The sequence below is a fragment of the Halyomorpha halys genome, unplaced genomic scaffold (assembly GCF_000696795.3).
Source record: "Halyomorpha halys isolate HHAL.00 unplaced genomic scaffold, Hhal_1.1 Scaffold5.1, whole genome shotgun sequence".
In the NCBI taxonomy this organism is placed as follows: Eukaryota; Metazoa; Arthropoda; class Insecta; order Hemiptera; family Pentatomidae; genus Halyomorpha; species Halyomorpha halys.
Window position 1 is genome coordinate 602,644 of NW_027106871.1, and position 20,472 is coordinate 623,115.

A 20,472-nucleotide genomic window follows, 5' to 3' on the forward strand; every position below is an offset into this window, starting at 1 on the left:
TGTGCATCACTCTTGGTACACTGGATAACTTAAAGTAATTTGTTCAGCAAAAATTAATCAGAACAGTCAAATGATGCCTAGTTTGATGAGGAGGTAAGTGAAGATCAAAGTGTTGGAGAAGATTGGTACAATCAACCATATTATTTAAAAATTTGTAAAAAAAAAATTATATCAGAATTTAATCTTTTATTTGAAAGTTTATCAACCCAGCAATTTGAAGTAAAGAGTCGTATGGAGTTTCACCAAAGGTGCCTGTTTCCCGAAACCAAATAAGATGTTGGAAACACATTTGTATACTTTCCAATGTATCAAATATTAGTTTTCTGTTAAGGATTCCAAACAAATATTCTGAAATTTGATGGACCATAGACAGATAAAATTATATTAGAGGGTATGTAGATTTGAAATTAAGTGTGCTTCTATTAATAAAACCAAGACTCTTATTGGTCTTTTTTAATTATGACTAAAATATGATTTTTTTTTTTTTATTGTTATTTACAACTGTTAAATTGTAATCAAAAAGTACATCCAAGTCCCAGTATGATATGTACTGTATGTTTAATATGCACTGTATATAGTGCCTAAGTCTTTGATTGATTACACTCTACTCAGGGGTTGATTGAATATTCAAAAAAATTAGGACAATCTATATTGAAAAATGTTACTAACTTTGTATATATCTTTATTCAAAACATAGTTGTCAATGGTAACACAATCCCGTGGGCTCAGTTGGTCAATTACTTAGGCTTAGAATAGGATAAATCGTTAAGGCACTGTCAGAGGTCTTTTGAAATTAGTGCACCTCAACTTTTTAAATTGGTACCAGGACTAAAAACTTATCTTGACTAAGGCAAGGCACAATACCCCTTAGCTGATCATCCTAATAACAATGATTAGGGTAAATACCATTTCTTTCATAAAGAGGTGCTATATAATGGAACATCTTTGTGACTTTATAGTCTTCACTCTATAGAACTAGATTGGTGGGGGGTTGATTAAGAAGAATTTTTCTTACTTTGTTTCATTTTTCCAAACACATTTAGATCCAAATCCAGCAGGTTTTAACAATTCTTTAATATATTTGTTGGTCCAGTTTCCTGACGTATTTTCAACATTCATGAAACCTGCAAGACATTCAGGACAAATTGAATGATCGGCATAAATTGCTCTTGGTTGTTCCACAGGAGGCAACTTGTAAGTTATCCACATACATAAGCAAACAAAGAATACTGGTAGTAGCAACTGAAAGTAAGTAAAGTAACATTACAATATGATTTACAAGAACAAATGGTAGAGTTATTATGATAAAATCTAAGGCTCAATAAAATTATCACTCATATTTTGACTAAAATAAATAAAAAAAGATAGGGGGTATAGATATTTTGATTATTGTGGGTGAAAAATGAAAAATAATATGAAACTGACATATTTAATACATTAATAGTACCTGTAGACCTAATGCAATGATGTTTCTTTTACTATGCCGTACTCTTTTAGTATGCAATGCTCTAAAATGCCTAAAGTAATCTGCTCTTTTTTTTTCTAGCACGGCTTCACTTTTGATAAACTCTATAACAAATAAAGTAATAATAAAAATATTATATTGGAGTACACTGTGTTTTACCTAACAATAAAACATGAGATAAAGGAAAAGAGTAAGTAAGGTAAAAGGAATATCTAAAAAAAAAAAAACTTTTAGTAAAAATTTTTTCACCAAAAATATGAAAACAATAGAAAAAAATATATAAAAGGGTGATATAAAAAATAGAGAGCTCAGTCAAGAGGGTTAGGTACACAAGATCTAAAAGAGAAGATGGCTAAAAGTTATCCATTATTCAAAAATAATATCAAATTATTGGAACAGATGATGAGTACAGGTTTTTTACAGGTTACACCTTACATATACTACTTGTACCACATACTCGGGTGTTTTTCTGTTATGCCATTTGTTCTGAGTGGTACAAAACTATTGCTTTATTTTTATTTTGTTGACATAGTAGTTTATATTCCTGAGATTGAGCCTGATAAAATCTACAGCTGTATGATAAACTACTTTTACGGGGAATTGAAATATAATCCTTCTAGAATGATGAATGAGATTGTTCTAAATTTTTCTTAAGATCAATAAAAATAGCAGTTCAAAACAAAAATAACATGAAAGAAGCCAAGAAGAATAATGGAAGCAGGTATATTAAAAATCAATACCATTGGCAAGGTTGCAGAAGGCTTGTTTGTTTTACTTCAAGTTATCTCTGTGTGTCTGTATTTGGAATTTGTGCTTATATTAAAATCGGATATAAAAGTAAACTTTCTGGATCAAGTAATTAAAACTAAACTTTCAAAAACCGTAAAGGAAATGAATACATATTTTAGCAATATTTGATCAATTATCAATGGTTATTAAAAATATTATAACATCTTAAGTGTCATAGAGAATTTGTGTATTAATAATTGTTTTAGCAATTAAATTGCACTGTTTTTTGTTCTTTTCCAAGGTGATAGAACTGCTTTATGGATAACTGTGACACAACATTTTGTAGCTTGAGTGAAAAAAGTTTAATAACTGCTGCCCTAGAGCAACCTTACCTAGAATGATCTAGCAGAAGGAATAAAATGCATCCACTCTCTAATAATGTAGTTAAGAAAGATATTTCCTTGGATGAGTATGGAATGAGGTAACCTCAGGAGGAATTATCTTCAATAATTTTCTTCATATTATTGTGGAGGAGCCAGTGCCACCTTCTCTAAGGGATGACAATCTTACCAAGACCAGCAACTACTTCTAGTTCAGGATTAGATAAGACTATTCAACATCTAGTACTGTGTTATAGAAAATAAGTTTTATTATTTGGTTTGTTGATAAAACAGTAGATGGCGACACAATGATACTGCTGGGAACAAAGAACCTTTGTTCTGGAGGCAGTCTGTCGTGGCGCCTATTAGTGGAAACATACACTCTCTGTATTGGTTTATAAAAACCCATCCCTAAATTCCACAACAGACTGCCAAGACCAAGAGGTGCTCAAAGGATAAGATGGACACCAAAATGAACAGGGTTATGGTGCAGATATACCCGAGCAGGATTAAAAGAAAAATGAACCTAATATCTATTGACAATTCTTAACTCTTAAATTAATAGCTTTAAATGGAACTGTGAATATTTGGTGTTATTTTGAAAATGGTTTGTATTTCGTAGTAATTTAGAAAACACTAATAAATCTATGTTATTTTTTATTTTCATTGTTATATAGAAGTTTTTATATTAGCTACTAATGTATTTACAATATTAAAACCAGTCCAAATACTAATACTACACATTATACAAACCCACACGGCTGATTTTAAGCCAGAACTGAAATGCATCCTAAAAAATTGTATAATGTAATAATATTATAAAGTAATAATATTCTAATTTTATAGTCTTCTGAAAACTTAATTACCTTTATCTTCCCCCTCAAACTCTTTGATATCTTGCAATTTTTCACCCTCATTATCGTCTTCGTCCACAACTTTTAAAAAAACCTAAAAGTTCAAGTTGATAAAATAATTAAATGCTGAGTAATGCTGTACTAAATAATGAGTAAAATAAGTTATAAGAGAACTCAGAGGTACAATCAAAAAGTATTCCAAGAGGATGTGATTCCATTTATTGGTGAATAGTCCATTTTTATGCAGGGTAATGCACACCTGCTTACCACAAGAATTCTCACTAAATGAGCAAGCAACTGAGAATTACAGTTATGGACTGACTCACACAACTACTCAAAATGAATCTGAAAGAGCATTTGCGGAATAAGTTAGGGAGATGAGTTAGGCATTGTGACCCTCCTTCCAGTGACTCATCATCAATGAAATTTCTTTGTAATTGTATTTAAAACATTATTTCTTCATGTTTGATTGGTTTAAGGCCATTGCTATTCATAGGAGGAAATACTCATTATTAGGATCTCATACCTCCATCAGGAACTTGATATAAATGAAGAGTTATTAGTTCTACAAGAATGTTAATTACTCATTTTTATACTCTATAATTTATTGGTACAAATAACCTGTAAAGAAACTTATTCTCACCACAAATTTAAAAAAAAATCGTATTTACTGGAATTGCAGGGAAAAAAATAATATCTGGTTATTTTTTGCTTACCAAAATTTCAGTACACTTTTTAAATCTTCCAAACCGAGAAAATGAGTATTCAGAAAAAGAAAAAGATTTAGTAAAGATTAAAAGTAAATCAAACAATGAGGGGGATGACTAAAAGAAATTGTTTTTTTCCGATTAGTCATTGAGCAAGACATTTGTTCTGATTTCATTAAAAATATCTAAAACTTTAATGCATTTACAAAAATAAACATTGGTTATACTTATTATATGAATGAATTTTCAATTAATCACAAGTAAATGGACGAAGATTTCAATAATGATAGTTATCACAAAAAAGTGAAAATCGATCTGAAAAAAAAGTGAATTATATATAGTCACAGTTTTTCTTTCAGTATATGTCTGACTGTCTTAGAGTGACAAGCTATTTCTGTTTGAAGTGCCTTTTGGACTGTTGGTGTGAGATGGAAAGCATTTTGTGTAATACAATCTTTGTAATATTCCATAGTTCTCTATTATTTCTTGGCCATCTCAAAGTACTTTCTTTTCTCATATCTTCTTGCATTCTTGGGTCAAGACCCATGTTTCACCAGCATATGTTACAATTAGTCTAAAGATCATTTTATAAATAAGTAGCTTTGTTTTATGTGACAGGTTCCGGAACTGTAATGTTTTTTGTAAACATTATAGTTTTGAAAATAGATATTTTGCCTGCTGTGATTATGACTTTTATTTCCACTGTATCATTTCTTCCCATCATTTAGCATATACTTGACACTACCTACTTTCTGAAATGTGTGGTGGAGCAGTTGTAAGTGATTCTGTTCTTCCTCTCTCTCAATTTGTGATGAAATTATATATTTTTTCCATATTCATATCAATATAAAATTTTAATTAATGCATTAAAAAAAAAATTAATAAAAATGAACAGATAAATGAAGGTAGATTATATGGCTGGCCATCATATACCTCTCGACACCTACTACTGTATAATAAGATACATCTCCTAATACTCCTTCATGCCAGCAACTAATACAGTTGTTATCTCCATAAGAAGTAAAACTGTGATTTTTTTTTTTTTTTAACTTAAAGGTGATACCAATGATTGCCAAACATCCTCTTTGATTTATCAAAGTAGTAGTAGTAGTAGCAGAGCAAGGTAAAATAATACTAAGGAAAAATGTTCAATAATTATTGTAGCAGGATTATCTTATTGAATATGATTGAGAAACGATCAATAATAATTAATTGAGATTACTGATTAATTTATAATGGAGTGATCGTACTGGCTGATAACTTGGCCATAGTGTAATGGGATTATCATATCAGCTGTGGTCAAGAGAATGATCAATAATTAATTGACACATTTATCACATTGTTTACAATAATTAATTGGATTAATTTGTAACAGAGTCCATTTATATCAATCATGAATGACTGATAATAAGCAGAGCAGTTTCGGTATTGCTCTTAACTGTTGGTTTGTTAAAAAAAAAATGTTTTTTTCTTTTGTTGTTTCTTCTTGGCTCCGGTATCACACAACACTATCTTATACCTAAAGAAATAAAAAAAAAAATGTAAACATCTCCTACCTCCTCTAATGTTGTGTCTGACACCCCAAATGAATTTATTCCTAAATTATTTCTGTTTTCTTCTAAATACTGAAAAAGTTTTTGGTATTTGTGGACACTGCTTCCCACTTTTGGCAAGATATATTTAATCTCTGTCCCCAATTTTTCTGATACTTCAGCCATTGGCACATAATTTTTAACTTCCTTAGTGATATCTGCAGAACATTATAAAAAAAAAATTAAAAAGTGAAACAGGTTTCTAAGTCTGAGGGAGAAATAAAAGAAGTTTTCAATTATAGGAAATATTAGACAATGTTTATTTTACCTTAATATTCCTAAAACCATCTTACCTCCAATCTTTTGATCTTCAAAATCTTCATTTTGGTTCTGATATAAAAAAAAAATGAATTATAGTAACAGAAAAAATAGAAAAATTATTCTTAAATAAAGGCTTTTGATGTTACAGCAATTCAGATTAGAAGAATGATGCAGTCTTTATATCTTTATTTTATAGTTTTATAATTGATAGCCCTGTCATATCAAGAGCGACTACATGGGTACACAAATGCTGAGGCTGTCCATTCTCCAACATTAATGCTCTAGGAAGATTAAAACAACAGAAGTCCCATTTTATGTGATAGACAAACAGTTTGAGGCCACAATCTGATAATATTTAAACAACATAATGTATTCTTTTTAAAACAATCTTGATCCTTTTCTCTCAACTTTATTATTTTTTAACATCCAACGTTTCGACCTCTCAGGTCATTCTCAAGGATTCCTACAAACAGCTCCTTTTAATTACTTTTATAACAAAGTTTGTAGGAATCCTTGAGAATGACCTGAGAGGTCGAAACGTCGGATGTTAAAAAATAATAAAGTTGAAAGAAAAGGATCAAGATTGTTTTAAAAAGAAACTAAACCACTCTCAAACAACTATATAAATAAAAAATAAATCTAACATAATGTATATTCGTGTTGTTGTTTTTTTTCTGTAAAATTTAGTATTCTAGAACTGAATTGATATATATTAAGAATTGATATTAATATAAGCTCATACTATGCTTACTTATAATATCAATAAAAAAAAAAATTTATTACACTCTACCATGGTCTGCAAGGACAGCAAATTGTTTCCGAAAGTAGACAGTTTCAAATACCTCATGATAATAATTGAGGATTACATTTCAAAACTATTTACTTCAAAACTTAAGCTATCTAGTTACCCAAAAGTCAAAGGGTAAACTTCCTTAAAAAAAATAAACAATAAAAAATATTCAAATGTCCATAATACAAAACAGAATGTGCGCTGAAGCAAAGTAGGAGATGGAGTATAGTTCATGTGGTAAATACTTTTGATATATATTTCTCAATTGACTAAAAGAGAAGAAGTTAGATATGTGCTGGCACTAAATTGTTTTTATTTATTTATTGATATTTTGTTTCTTGAACTTTTTGGTGATATTGATTATTGTTATTAATTTTATTTTGATATTAATTATTATTTGTTATTTTGGCCTAATGAAGTTATAGGAAACCAAAAACTGTTGCTAAGAAAATAAAAAAACTATACAAGATGACATCTTTTTATTATTCTTAAAAAATTTGTGCCAAATTAGATTGATGTAATGTAAAAATTAGATTAACAACTAAAAATATCTGAAAATACCTCAGATTTGTAGTCAATTGTCAAAACATATCCACTGCCAAACTGAGATTTTAAGAAAGTTGGTGAACCATAGCAAAGTAGATGACCATTAGTAAATATTGCTATCCTATCACCCAATAATTCGGCTTCTGACATTATGTGCGTTGTCATGATAATTGTTCTTCCTACATCAGTAGATGAAATTCGTTAATTTGATTAGTATATACTAAATATAGGTATTTATATTTCTCATGTAATAATGGGGATCAGTAGCAAAGTGGATAGTTAATATTGTATATTGCTATTCAATCACCCAATAATTTAGCTTCTAAAACAGTGAGTGATGTCATGATAATTCATAATCATTTTCAATTCAGGTTTTGTGCCAATAAGGTTTCTTGCCAGTGAAAGGGTGTTTACAGCAAACTGTGTACGCAATGTCTGTGAAATATATTCAGGATGGCTACTGTTCTCCACTTATTACAAGGCTAGGCCAGTGGTCACTTCCCACTTTAAATGTATATTTCTTCAAAGACCTTTTTTACAGCAGTGCTTGTGTGTATTAATTAAATTAAGTTACAGCCTTAGTTAGCTGTTATTTTGATGTCAGCTGATCGAATGATATAAATAGAGGAAGAGAAGGAGTGAATAAATTCATTCTACTACTGGAAACCATGCGAGTTATTTCTTATACCCTTTTCTCTATTTTTTACTGTTTAAACTCGACGATACTTAACTTATATACACTTACATAGATACATAATTTGTGACAGGAGGTTCTAGAAATTAAAGAGGCTGAGACCTAGAAAAAGTCAAGGGTTTAGATACTAAATTCTCATCTAAGCTGGATAAGAGGGTGATAAAAACTTTCTCATAACATGAATTAAAAATGTGATAATATTTTACTAAGAAACATGATCATAAAAAATCACCTTTCCGGTGCTTTTGGAGTAGATTCCATATTCCAATTCTTGAGTAAGGATCAACACCTGCTGTAGGCTCATCCAGTATCACAGTTCTAAAAGAAATTAAAACATTATTTATGCTATAAAATACACAAACACAAATATTAAAAAACAGTATAATATAAAAGGAAGTTGAAATATGATTTACTTTGACAAACATGCTTCCATTTATTCTTTTCTGATAGGATAAGATAATTTACAACATAGTATACTGAGACATATACATTTATATAAACAGGGTGTTTCAGGAGTAAGTGTCTAAACAGAATATATGAATTAAGGATCTCAAAAGCAGGAAAAAAATAGCTAACTATAAGAAAGATTTATTCAAATAAACTGAAAATAAGAACTTTTCAATTTCTAAAAAAAAGAAAAAAAAAAAAGTCATACTACTGAACTTACCGAGATCCACCAATGAAGGCGATAGCAATGCTTAACTTTCTTTTCAATCCACCAGATAAATAGATGGGGAGAGAATTTTTTTTTTCAAATAGATTAAGATCGGTAAGAATTTGTTGGATTTCTACTTGGACTTTGCCAGGATCATGGCCTTTAAGTCTTCCAAAAAACCATAAATGTTCTTCTACTGTAAAACTAAAAAAAAAAAAAAGAAAAAAATAATAGAAATAATCAGAACTATCCCATTAGATTTTTGATATACATATATGCCATGCCAGTATTTGGTCAATGGCAGGTCACATACATAATTATTATGGAACTAGCCTGATTTCAACTTGGTTCAATGGAGATGGTGGGGTTACCATCAGCTGAGGAAGGTATGAATTTTCACTTGTCAATCATGAAGGCTTTATGCTTCTGACAGTAAAGTTTTTTTTTTTTTAATTTGGACTATACATTCAAGAGATATTTTATATTGAACATAATTATGAAGTTTAAAAAAAAATTTCTATCAGAGGGAAAGTCCCTAACCATTCTTTCCACAACAAATGGGTTAGTAAAGAGTAATATCAATAATGAAAGATCCTTAGATGAAATATTAATTTGAATGAGGTTAAAATAGATAAGTGAAAACTTTAATCAATACATAGTAAAAATTTTATAGAGTATCTTTACATAGATATTTTGAAGTATGTAGTTTAATTAGAGATAGAAATATTTGAGATATCATATGTTATAAAATTAGAGTGGAAAATTGAAAAAAAATCAGTCTATCAAAAAGTAATTGATATTTTGAATAAAAAGTGGTTTGCATTAATACTTTTGGAATAAAATATTATGCTGGGGACAAACTCCAAGACTCCTCCTTATTGTGCTCATTTGATGGCGAATATCATGTCCATAAATCAAAGCAGTTCCATCAGAAGGAGGAAACAGACCCATAAGGATAGATCTGAAAATATAAATGAAATGATTTAAATGAATTTATCTTATAGAAACTTTTTATAATAAGAAGTAAAGTGAAATATTTATAAAATAATTAAATTTTATTTTATTAAATATTATTATAAATTATCATGTAGATAATATTTAATAAAATAAAATTTAATTATTTTATTAAATATTATCTACAAGACAAATAGACAGATCTTTGGTTTGCCACATTATAAGTTATAGTAAGAGGGTCAGCATTTCAATTTTACCTTGTGTGAATTCTTTTAGTGTCAAGAATGAAGTAAGTAATGAACAAAAAGAAATGCAATTTTTGTGAGAAAAAAGTCCAAAATGGAGTATGATAAATAAATAATAAAGTAAGCTAAAATAAATTTAAGTTTTTTTGTCAAAATTTTATTCCTGAATTTTCTTTGGGATTTCTTCTATACATGAAAAAAAAAGAAGGTTTTAGCAAAAGAATAAGCAGATTTCATCAAAATAGTAAGAGCTGTTTCTGAGCTACAATATATTTTAAAAATGAGGTTTCTAGCTGTTGCACAGAGAATATCTGGTTTGGTACACAGGTATCAAGTGCTGAAACCCTAAAAAAAAAATATAACAACAAAATTGGTCCATCCATTTTAGAGATAATTTTAGTGCTGAAATCAAAGACAAAACAATGGAAGAAAAATTATTTTTTCAAACTCGGAGGGCAATGAAAAACATAAATTCCTTGAAAAGTGCACATTGAAAATTTGACCCGATTATAACACTTTCTTTACTTAAAAGTAGTCAAAAAGTAAAAAATGTAATTTTTAATCAAACCCTGTTCTATATGGTTGATAAATTTCACAAATTTAATTTGTTTTTATTTTACTTAACTAAGTTCTATATGGTTGGAGATATTTACAAATTTGTTTTTTATTTTACCTAACTCTGTTCTATGTAGGAAGTGATTTTGAGATGGTAAGAATTCAGATGCCTAATGCTTTCACACAAACAAATAAACCTTTAATGAAAAAGGGCTGTATGAAATTTCTCCATATTTATTCAAAATATTTTTGAAGTGAAACTTCTTCACCGACGTTCTACAACTCAAGAAAAAAAAGAATTATATAGGAGTAAATTGATTTTGTGACACGAGATGAAACAGAAGTGGTGGGAGGAGGGCAATGCTGGTCAATTCTAGCAGAATTTTTATATTGTAATAGGAGAGTAGAAAGTTAGAGGAGATCAACAATCCTGGCAGTGCTTGTTCGATTAAGTGAGCTCCGTTGAGATATTAAAAAAAAAAAAAATTAGACTCTAACTGAAAACTATTTTATTACATTTTGTCACATGTACTTAAAGAACAAGGAAATACAGAGCAGCAACCTTTACCAGATAAAATATAACCTTCTGGCGGTCAGCCGATTGAAAACAAAAAAGAAAAGTTAATAATGAATTATGCAAACTCAACAAGCTCCTGTTATCTCATTGTCTCCTATTACAATGTAAAAAAATGTTCCTGCTAGAATTGACAGAGAAAATGGCTGTCTACTCTAATTATTATTATTATGTATATATGTATATATAGTTGACATAAAAATTTAAATATAAGAAGATGGTCAGGGTTGCGGTCAAAAAAAGAACAAATAGTTAATAACCATTTTAATGTCTGACTTTTCGCCCCACTTTGCAGGGCTTCATCAGGGCTGTTCAAAGTGAATGGTTAAACCTTTGGCTGTTCAACCTTTCGCTTTGAACAGCCCAAATTAGCCCTGTAAAATGGGCCGAAACATCGGACATTAAAATATTTATTAACTATTTGTTCTTTTTTTGACCGCAACCCTGACCATCTTCTTATATTTATTATTATTATGGAACTAATATTTTCTTATTCAAGCTATAAGAGGGAAAACAAGATCATTAATAATAAAATTTTAGTATATTATTTCATGTCCAGAAGTTCACTTCTGTTGGCCAGTTCCAAGAATGCCACAATTTTTATTGTTATTGTATAAGGTTACTGACTACTAAATAAGTCACTAATGAGGAATGAGCATATAAAAATACTTCAGTTACTTTAAATTACATGGTTGTTGTTTTCCCTGCACCATTTCTTCCTAAAAAAGCAGTAATCTGATTTTCATAGAAATTAACATTGAGGTTTGAGATAGCCTGCTTTCCATTACTGTAAGTTTTTGAAAGATTAATGATTTCAACCCCTTTTCTGAGATCAGCCGGTTCTGGTTCATTTGTATAGGCTACTTCTTGTTCTTCTAGATATTTTGTATCAGAAAATTAGTAATATATTTTTAAAAAGGATTTTTTTGCTATATGAAACAAAAAAAAGTTAGTGTCAACTTATGGGCCATTTACAATAAAAAAAAAAAAAAAATGCCATTTACCTTGTTACTACAGTTCAGAATAAAAAGTACATTTATAAAGCACCAGGATAATCTTTAACTGGCTTCAACTTTGGCAATTTATGTTCCTTGCTCATAAAATATTTTTAAAAATAAGGGAGAGAGGGGTATTGTCGTGCATAGCTTTTTCTTATCTGGAGTGATGATTGCTGCTTAGTTCTGTTGCATAGCTGAAGGAATCTCAAGTAGGTTGGTCTTACTTCTAATCCTACCAGGTCAGACCCACCCCACTAAGACTTCTTTTTTTTCTGACCCTTCTATCAATTTTATTATTTCAAACAAAATTATATGTACACATAATCCTGAGTAAACATAAATGTCCTTTCTTAGCCTGAAGGGCATTTTAAGGTAGGTTCTGGGATCCACTGTGTGCAGGGGAACACTGTGGTACTTACTCGCCATCTGCGTTGTCACGAGTGGGAAGGGATCCTCTCTATTAGTGATAAATGGTTGGGTTCATGGCCCCTGTGTCCCAGTAAGACTCCCACAGAGGAACGGCCCTATATCACTTTTGAAATATTTGCTTAGAACGGAAAGAAGGGACTTAAGATAGTTTAATTGAGCAATATTTAAATAGTGCCAGAAATTGGTAAACGGGGTCAGATTAGATCCAGTAAGCAGTTAAATTTTAATTAAATATTAATTAACAAAAGAGCGTTTAATGTATATTTTATTTTTGATTTCATCTAATTTTGTTTCAAAATCAGCAAATCAGAAGTACAGAGGTAAGAGGAATATGTTAGTAGTAACACTATTCAAAGTAACTGTATACAAATTCCTTACACAATGTTTAAACACCAGGAAGTAGCCAATTGCCATGGTGTAGTTTGGGTTAAGGTTGGAAATATGAAACTATGTCATTACAGAGAACATTGTTCAGGAGGAAGGGGTTATGTGTTAAAATTAAATTGGAAAATTGGAATTATTATTTAATTGGTAAATATTGTTGTAAATAAAACAGTAGATGGCGACACTGCTCCTCTGACAGGAAACCTTTGAGTCAGTCGTGTGTGGCGTCTATTAACGGAAACATATACTCTTTGTCTTTGTTTATAGATCCCTCCTTAAATTTCACAACAGTTATATCGTAAAATAGTTTAAACTGTGATTACTGCCCTTGAAAGTATTACTCTAGCCATTGAATAATGATGTGCAGAGGAAAATTTTTAATTAATATTAAACCAAAAACATAGTGTATGACAAAATGAGATGATTCCCTATTTGATTTGAGTTCAGAAAGTTGAAAACATATTTGCATAAGTGCACAGCATTACCCCCTAGTCCCCTAGATACATAGAGCTTCAAAGTAACAGTTATTAAAAGTTATCTCCAGAAAGAACTATTTCACACTAGTAGTTGCCCAATTTTTCAAACAATTATATATAATTTACATATATATCATGAAATTTATTTAGAAGCTGAAAAGATTTGCTGTGAGTGATTTCTAAGATAAAACACAATTTCGTTAGTTAAAACCCTGTCAAACCAAGGGATCAAGATTTGAGCTACCTGGATGAAAATGCTATGACCTAATATTTCAAGTGAAATTTCATTTAGAGTATTTTTAATTTTTACTTATTTACTAATAACAAAGAATATAAATATTGGATTGCAGTACCTGCTTTGTAGTCTCTTAATTTATCCCTTCTTCTGATCCAATAATTTCTGACAAAAGGAAAATACCATGGTTTTGGTAACCCTATGTTACCTATAAATAATAATTTAGGAAAAATATGAAATAATGCAGTATAAAAGGTAGTAGAAATGGGGGGAGGGGACAGCCATAATTGACTTGGGTGGTTAACTTGTACAGAGCAAAAGTTAGGAGGGGAATAAGGTATGTATGAAACCAGGATATTTGTTTTGAAAATATATGTTTATTGCATGAAGATAAAAAACATTTCTTTTGGCGTGCAATTCACTGTCCTTAACTTTACAAGCATTCAAATATTCATTTTATAAAACTCAATAATGAAAACATTTCTTTGTTCAACTCAAAGGAAAATATTTAAATTATTTTCCTTCCCTAATCTAATATGCTTTACTAATTTAAAATTTATTAATTCAAATCCATGAAACAAATTTAATTAATACGCCATCTATAGGCAAATTCAAGTTTTATATTTACATATTTGGCATACACAAATAAGTTATTATAATCAATTTAAACTTAAATATAAAATCCAATAGTACCTGGAAATACTCTTTCAATGTATAATGCGACTAAAAAATAAAGGGCTGAATCAATTAAAAGAATGAACATGATAAAAGCCAACGTTATTCGCTTTTCCAATAGAGGACCAAGAGTCCAATTTTCCCATGTCGCACCAACGCCTTTCAATTCTTGAATGGCTAAGATTTTAGATCCTATTCCAAGTGCAACATTTGATGACAAACACTACAATGACAAAACAACTTCTGAACTAAGCATCAATTTATTATCCAAAGATAAGAGATAAAATACTTACTGCAAACATCTTTGTTGTTCCAGAGAGATAATAATCCCAATATTCGATAAACGGAAATGGTAAATATGTAACAAAGAAGATAATGCCTCCACACGTTGCTGCAACATTTGCTTTTGAAAAAAATACTGATAGAAGAAAGCATTGGGATATAATAGCAAAAGTGTAAAACAATAAAAAAGACATTACTAATGTCATATCAGCATTGGCTAATATTCTTCCTTTCTGAAAAAAATTAAAAAAAGATGAATGAAAAGAGATTTAAAGTTAATTAATATATCTTAAATAGATTACAAATCTACATAAGTGAGGTAAACGATTGAAAGTGAAATGAATCATTTTACAAAGTTTATAGATTGAATTAAACTTATAAGTTTGAAGTAAGTTATTACAGATTGAGTTAGGTGTACATTTATTTATTCTTAATAATAACTTTATAAAAACAAATTTCGCTGATAGTGAATACTAAATTGGGAGTTATAAAAAAAAAAATAGTAATTATAGCCCAGAGCATAAAGTTATAAAAACTGAAAGATTAGGTAAACCAATTACAATGGATGAACTCTTATTTTTTGTTCCCAGTTTCTTACCAGGGGCAAGAAATACTGTTTAACAGAACTGTTAGTTTTACTAACTTCATAGAACTTTCAATGAAAAATAAATGGAATGGAATTTTGATGGAAATCTTTTGCTACCAAAATATTCATGTATTTGTCTTATTAAATGTTTGGTCCATGCAATTTTTCCTTAAGCATTTTTGGTACTGACCATATTAATAGGACATCAAGGAAAAAATTAAATGCACCAGGCTATTAATAGATAGTTGCCCTTTGAGTTATAAAAATTAAATCTTTAGGAAAAAACATAAATATGTCAAAATAAAAGAAACTATGATTATGCTAAAAATAGAATAATTCAGTATCATACGCACCACTAACAATATTGATAAGAAAAATGCAGTGATACTCATTGGTATAAAGCTATCAATGAACCAACTAGACCAATGCACAGCATTATTTAAGCCTAACACATGCATTATTTCCTTTAGTTTTTCTTCTTTTTCATGTACAATACTCTTGATTGTCATAGAAGAAGTATAAACCCATGATAAAACCATAAACAATGGAAACATATGAGCTAAAGAAGGCATAAACCTGTAAGGACCATAAGTTATAAAAGAGAATCAGAAACTACCTTAATTATGCCAAGGTTCCATGTGACAGATATCTGTCGTACAAGTTTTTCGCACATGCACATAGTATGATAGTACTACCAAGTATCAAACTAATCCTGACAGTACAACAGCAAATGTCAATTTATAAAATGTTAGGGGCTCTGATAGCTGCCACTATCACTATTAATTTTACTATCACAGTCACTGTGGAACCTCGGGTCATATAACAGAAAATTGTGATTACCAATCTTCAGTGTGACAGGGGTAGGGAAACTGTTTTAAAATAAAACCAGGAGTATCATTTCTTCCGGCCAATTCAGTAATAATACTTTTTTCAATCATATCTTGAATATAAACAAAGCCATAAGTAATGAAAGGTAAATCTTCTATTGGATCAAAGTTAGCACCAATTTTGGACGAATAAGAATTGATATCTTCACTTCTTGGAAGTCTATTACTGTTCATCCTAAAGTTAAAATAAAACAATAAGCCTCTTCAGAAATATATGCGGTTAAATAATCAATATGAATAATTAAAAACTAATAACAGTATCTTCAGCAAAGAAGTACATAACTTTATTATAATTAACTGTAATAACATAAGTTATAAATAACTTTTTATGGAGAAAAAAAACCCTGAGTGTTTCCACGAAAATATCACTTAATAGTTAGTGAGTGTAGTACAGAGTGAATAGTTTTCCTCTCCCCAGTTTACTTGTCATGCTAAACTTATAATGTTGCAATATTAATGAAAAATAGTTATGAAAAAACTGATACGAGGAATTTCTATTTGTAAAGCTTCAGAAGTAGGTCAGGTCAAGGAGAGGAAAGGAAAGGTAGTCCAGTCAACTGAGAAGGTTTGTTCCAACAACCACTTCTGACTATCCAGAAATATGGAGCATATGCAGTACAGGATTTGGGAGGGGAAAACAAGTACTACGCATGCTCCATACAGTTCCAGACAGTCAGAAGTAGTTGTTGAAACAGAACTAGCGGAAAGAAGATGAAAAAGTGGGAGGTTGGGAGAGAACGTTAGAATCTCTCCCCTCCCATTACCCACAGGCAAACCCATCTTAGATGCACTATTCCACCTGTAAGATAAGGCTCAAACTGTCCACACTTGTAAAAGCCCTACATGAATTTCAGCAAAATGTTGGCCAGAAAGGTAACAACAAAAGAAACACTAATTTTACAATAATTTATTTATCAGACATTTAATAATTTGCTAATTAGATAAAGTCTAATTTAAATCAAAATGGAATGACTAAAGTAAAGTAATATAAATTGAGTATTTTATCTATTTTGTTGCAATTGAAATTTTCAGAATCAGGAGCAAATTAACTTTAGGGAAAAACAGTCATAAATTTAAAGCTTGGAAGAAAGTTCAATGTGAAGCCTCACTTTGACTACATGAGAAGTAGAGTTGCAATAGTTCTTAATGGACTTAATCGTATAGAAGATTATCCTCCAAGAAACGACTTTAGAAGAATGGAACTAGCAGTAGATGACCCCAAAAGGCGCTGTGCTAAGGAAGTACTTCCTGCCGTTGGTTTATACCTGGAAACCACATGAATCCTCCCTCACTAATGGGCAGGATAAAAAATGAACAATATAAAAAAAGTACATATATGAAGTCTTTTGAATCATTTTGGTCCATATCTGAATCTGTTTTGCATTCCTCTATTGCCTCTTTTAATTTTTCACCATCCTCACTGTGCATTATATTGAGCTCTTCTCTTTTTTTTTCATTGCATTTCTTTGATATCTCTAGGATTCTCAAAATCATATATCCATCTTTTATCATTAATTTTTCACTGAAAACCCAGAAGACATTGGTGATCTCTACCACTACACTAATAAAAAACACTAATGTTGGTCATAATGCAAGAGGTCCAGACAGGTCATGCACACAAATGGGTTAAGCAACAAAAATAAAACTTTAATCGTTTTAAAAACAGCATAAATAAACATTTAAAGTACCTTAGTTTATATTCAGTTAGAGGATTTAAGTCAGTTCCATTCATGTTTAGAAAGCTGATTTGGACTAATAATTCATCATTTTCACAAAGATAGTAACTTCTCCGTTCTGCTTCTTTTTCTGTCTGATATCCTTCAAATTGTATAGAACTGTAACACTATATAGTTTAGATCATAAAATATTGTCTCAGCACCAAAAAAGGATTGAAAAATTCTTAGATATAATTATAACCTTCAACATTTCAGCTACAGAAATTCTATTTTCCTGAAAAGTATCTTCTTTTAATTGTTCAATTTTTTCGTATGATTTACGAAACCTTAAAACATGGATGAATATTAGAAAAAGTAAATTGTGTTTTGAGACAAAAATCAGACAGATGATATACTAACTGATTTTGTAAATTTATTGATTTCAATATTGTTTCTTTTAGTGTGCCATCAACCATTTCTTTCAGTTCATCATCATTTTTATAATTATCAATAAAATTCTGAAACATTTGCATGACTTAAATTCATTTATAAATATAATTTTGGCATAAACCTCAAAACATACCTTCAAAAATTTAATATTTTCACCAGCCTTGTTGTATAGCCTTAAGTCAATTTTAGGTAAATACAATAAAATATTATGCTCAGGGAACTGTGGCATCATATTTTCCTTCATTCTTTCAATAATTCTTACAACAGCAGTGGTATTTGGACTAAATATTACTTTCCCTCTTAAAAATTAAGTTCACTAATTAGTGCAAAATTAAATTAAATCATTATTAATAAGTCTTTAAATAAAGTATTTATTTTGAAATAAATTTGGAATTACTTACTTAGCAAATGGTTTAATCATTTTCCATAATAAATTAAATACTTTGGATGTTTCTAGTTTTTCATAAAGTTTATTACAAGCTCTTGAGTAAGAAGGATCATATTCATATTTTGGGGTGATAAGTGTGGGAAGCTCACCATCGTTTTTCAAGTACTTTTCAAAGCTTAAAACAAAGGTAAGTTGTTACAAAATAAAGTGCAGATATTACTTATAATCTAATTTATAATTATAATTTAAAGATATATTGAGTATTAAAAAAATAATACCAAAATGGATATTTGAGAGTATTATAGTTACACCATTAGAATAAGGATAACACTGCTTGTTTTTCAGGCATTTTATTTCATTAATTTATGTATATTGGTTTGAGAATTCATTGCTGATAAGAAGGCCCGTTAACTATGGCCCATGACTAAATGAAGTTCCTTTTATTTGCCTACATCCTCTGCTTTTCAACCTAACTCTGCCTTTTTCCTGAGTCAATCCTTTCACTAATTAATTAGTCTTTTTCATTTTCTTTCATGTTATAGGTGTTCACCTCATTGCTATCTTGGCCCATCTTAATTCAGAAAGTCTTCAAATCCACTTTTCCACCTCAATACCATTTTATTTATTGCTTTTGGCTAAGAAAGTCAAATTACAATAAATAATATAACTTCAATGAGTTTTTGTAGCGCACTGAGAACACTCATGTGTGACAGCCACAATCTCTTCCAATGATTGAAAGATGCTTTTGAGGTATAGTACAGTGAATCACTTGAAAATCTAAGAAGCATGTGCCGGTGCATTAGAATGACAGTGGAATAAGTCAAGTTTGGTTTCTTGTGAATAAGTGAATTTTTGTGCATTTCCTTAAATGATATATTTATATTACACACATATAATTTAAGATCATAATACAGTATTTAAGTACATAACATGTACTAAAATACTATGTATCATTTAAGTAAACTTACATAAAATTAACTTTTTTAAGGAGAAATCAAACTTGTCTTACTCTCCTTTCATTCCAATCTTCTCATAATGAAATAGAATTTTTATATTTTCAAGGATTTTCTAGTAATATACAAAACTTTCAATTTATTAATTAATTAAAAAAATCATTTATTTTATTCTCAAGAAATAAAAACCATAATTAAAATGTTCACAACATCATTAAATTAGAAAACTCAGTTGTATTACTTTTACCTTTCATAGCTTCTTTTACGTTTCCAAAATGAAGACAGATTCATTGATTCTGAAAATGAACCACACAAGAAACTGTGTAATTCAAAGAATATATCATCAACTATTGGCGATTCACTCAAAATCCTACTGAATTTTGCATAATCTTTGTCTATTCTTTCAATGACTCTAAAAAAATAATAATTAATTAAAAAAAATAAATGAAATCCGATGTTTATTTTATATTTCAATAAGTTTTAATCTGCCATTGGTGCCACTACAAAGGTCAAATTCATAGATGTAAGTTCATATTTTATATTTATAAGTAAAAATTGACTTAAGATATTATTGCATCCGATAATTCCTTATTTATTAATTCTTTTTGGTTTTTATACATCACTTATGCGATATATCACTTTTGGCATCATTTAGAACACTATGTAAGCCTAACTTACATATTTTTACAGATTAACGTAGGTATTTACATTTGTAAAGTCGACAATCAACTAAAACAATTTTTAAGTTCATTTTAAAATAAATGACAAATTTCAGTAGGAACAATTTTTTTTTTTAATATGTTTATTAAATTTTAATTTCTGTGTAATCAACAAAATAGACATATAAGTATATGTTAAATAATTGTTTGCTAATGAATGTGAAAAGTCATTAATTTATTCACCCCATTAAATAATATTACCCTCAATTGGTTGTAATAGAATAGTTTTTTTTAAATCTATTAAATAACTACTACTTAAATAATATTACACACTAACACATTTAACAAAGTAAACAAGATAAATTAAGCTCTTAATTATATTCTCAAATGAGATGCTGTCAGTAATTATAAAAA

At 29.5% G+C, this 20,472-nt stretch overlaps 1 protein-coding gene across 1 annotated transcript in view; it reads right to left on the reverse strand.

Annotated features, from left to right (window-relative positions):
* LOC106692476 (phospholipid-transporting ATPase ABCA1) overlaps positions 1–20,472 on the reverse strand; it is a gene marked incomplete in the record, with an annotated part of 39,500 nt that overhangs the window by 16,739 nt on the left and 2,289 nt on the right. Inside the window, 21 exon segments of the mRNA XM_067045188.1 lie at positions 1,016–1,242; positions 1,448–1,569; positions 3,441–3,522; positions 5,692–5,885; positions 6,021–6,057; positions 7,340–7,503; positions 8,251–8,336; positions 8,686–8,877; positions 9,503–9,634; positions 11,690–11,876; positions 13,642–13,731; positions 14,217–14,421; positions 14,492–14,713; positions 15,420–15,642; positions 15,907–16,128; positions 17,642–17,796; positions 17,871–17,955; positions 18,029–18,126; positions 18,192–18,357; positions 18,460–18,621; positions 19,647–19,811. Of these exon segments, the coding sequence (XP_066901289.1) occupies positions 1,016–1,242; positions 1,448–1,569; positions 3,441–3,522; positions 5,692–5,885; positions 6,021–6,057; positions 7,340–7,503; positions 8,251–8,336; positions 8,686–8,877; positions 9,503–9,634; positions 11,690–11,876; positions 13,642–13,731; positions 14,217–14,421; positions 14,492–14,713; positions 15,420–15,642; positions 15,907–16,128; positions 17,642–17,796; positions 17,871–17,955; positions 18,029–18,126; positions 18,192–18,357; positions 18,460–18,621; positions 19,647–19,811 (3,216 nt within the window).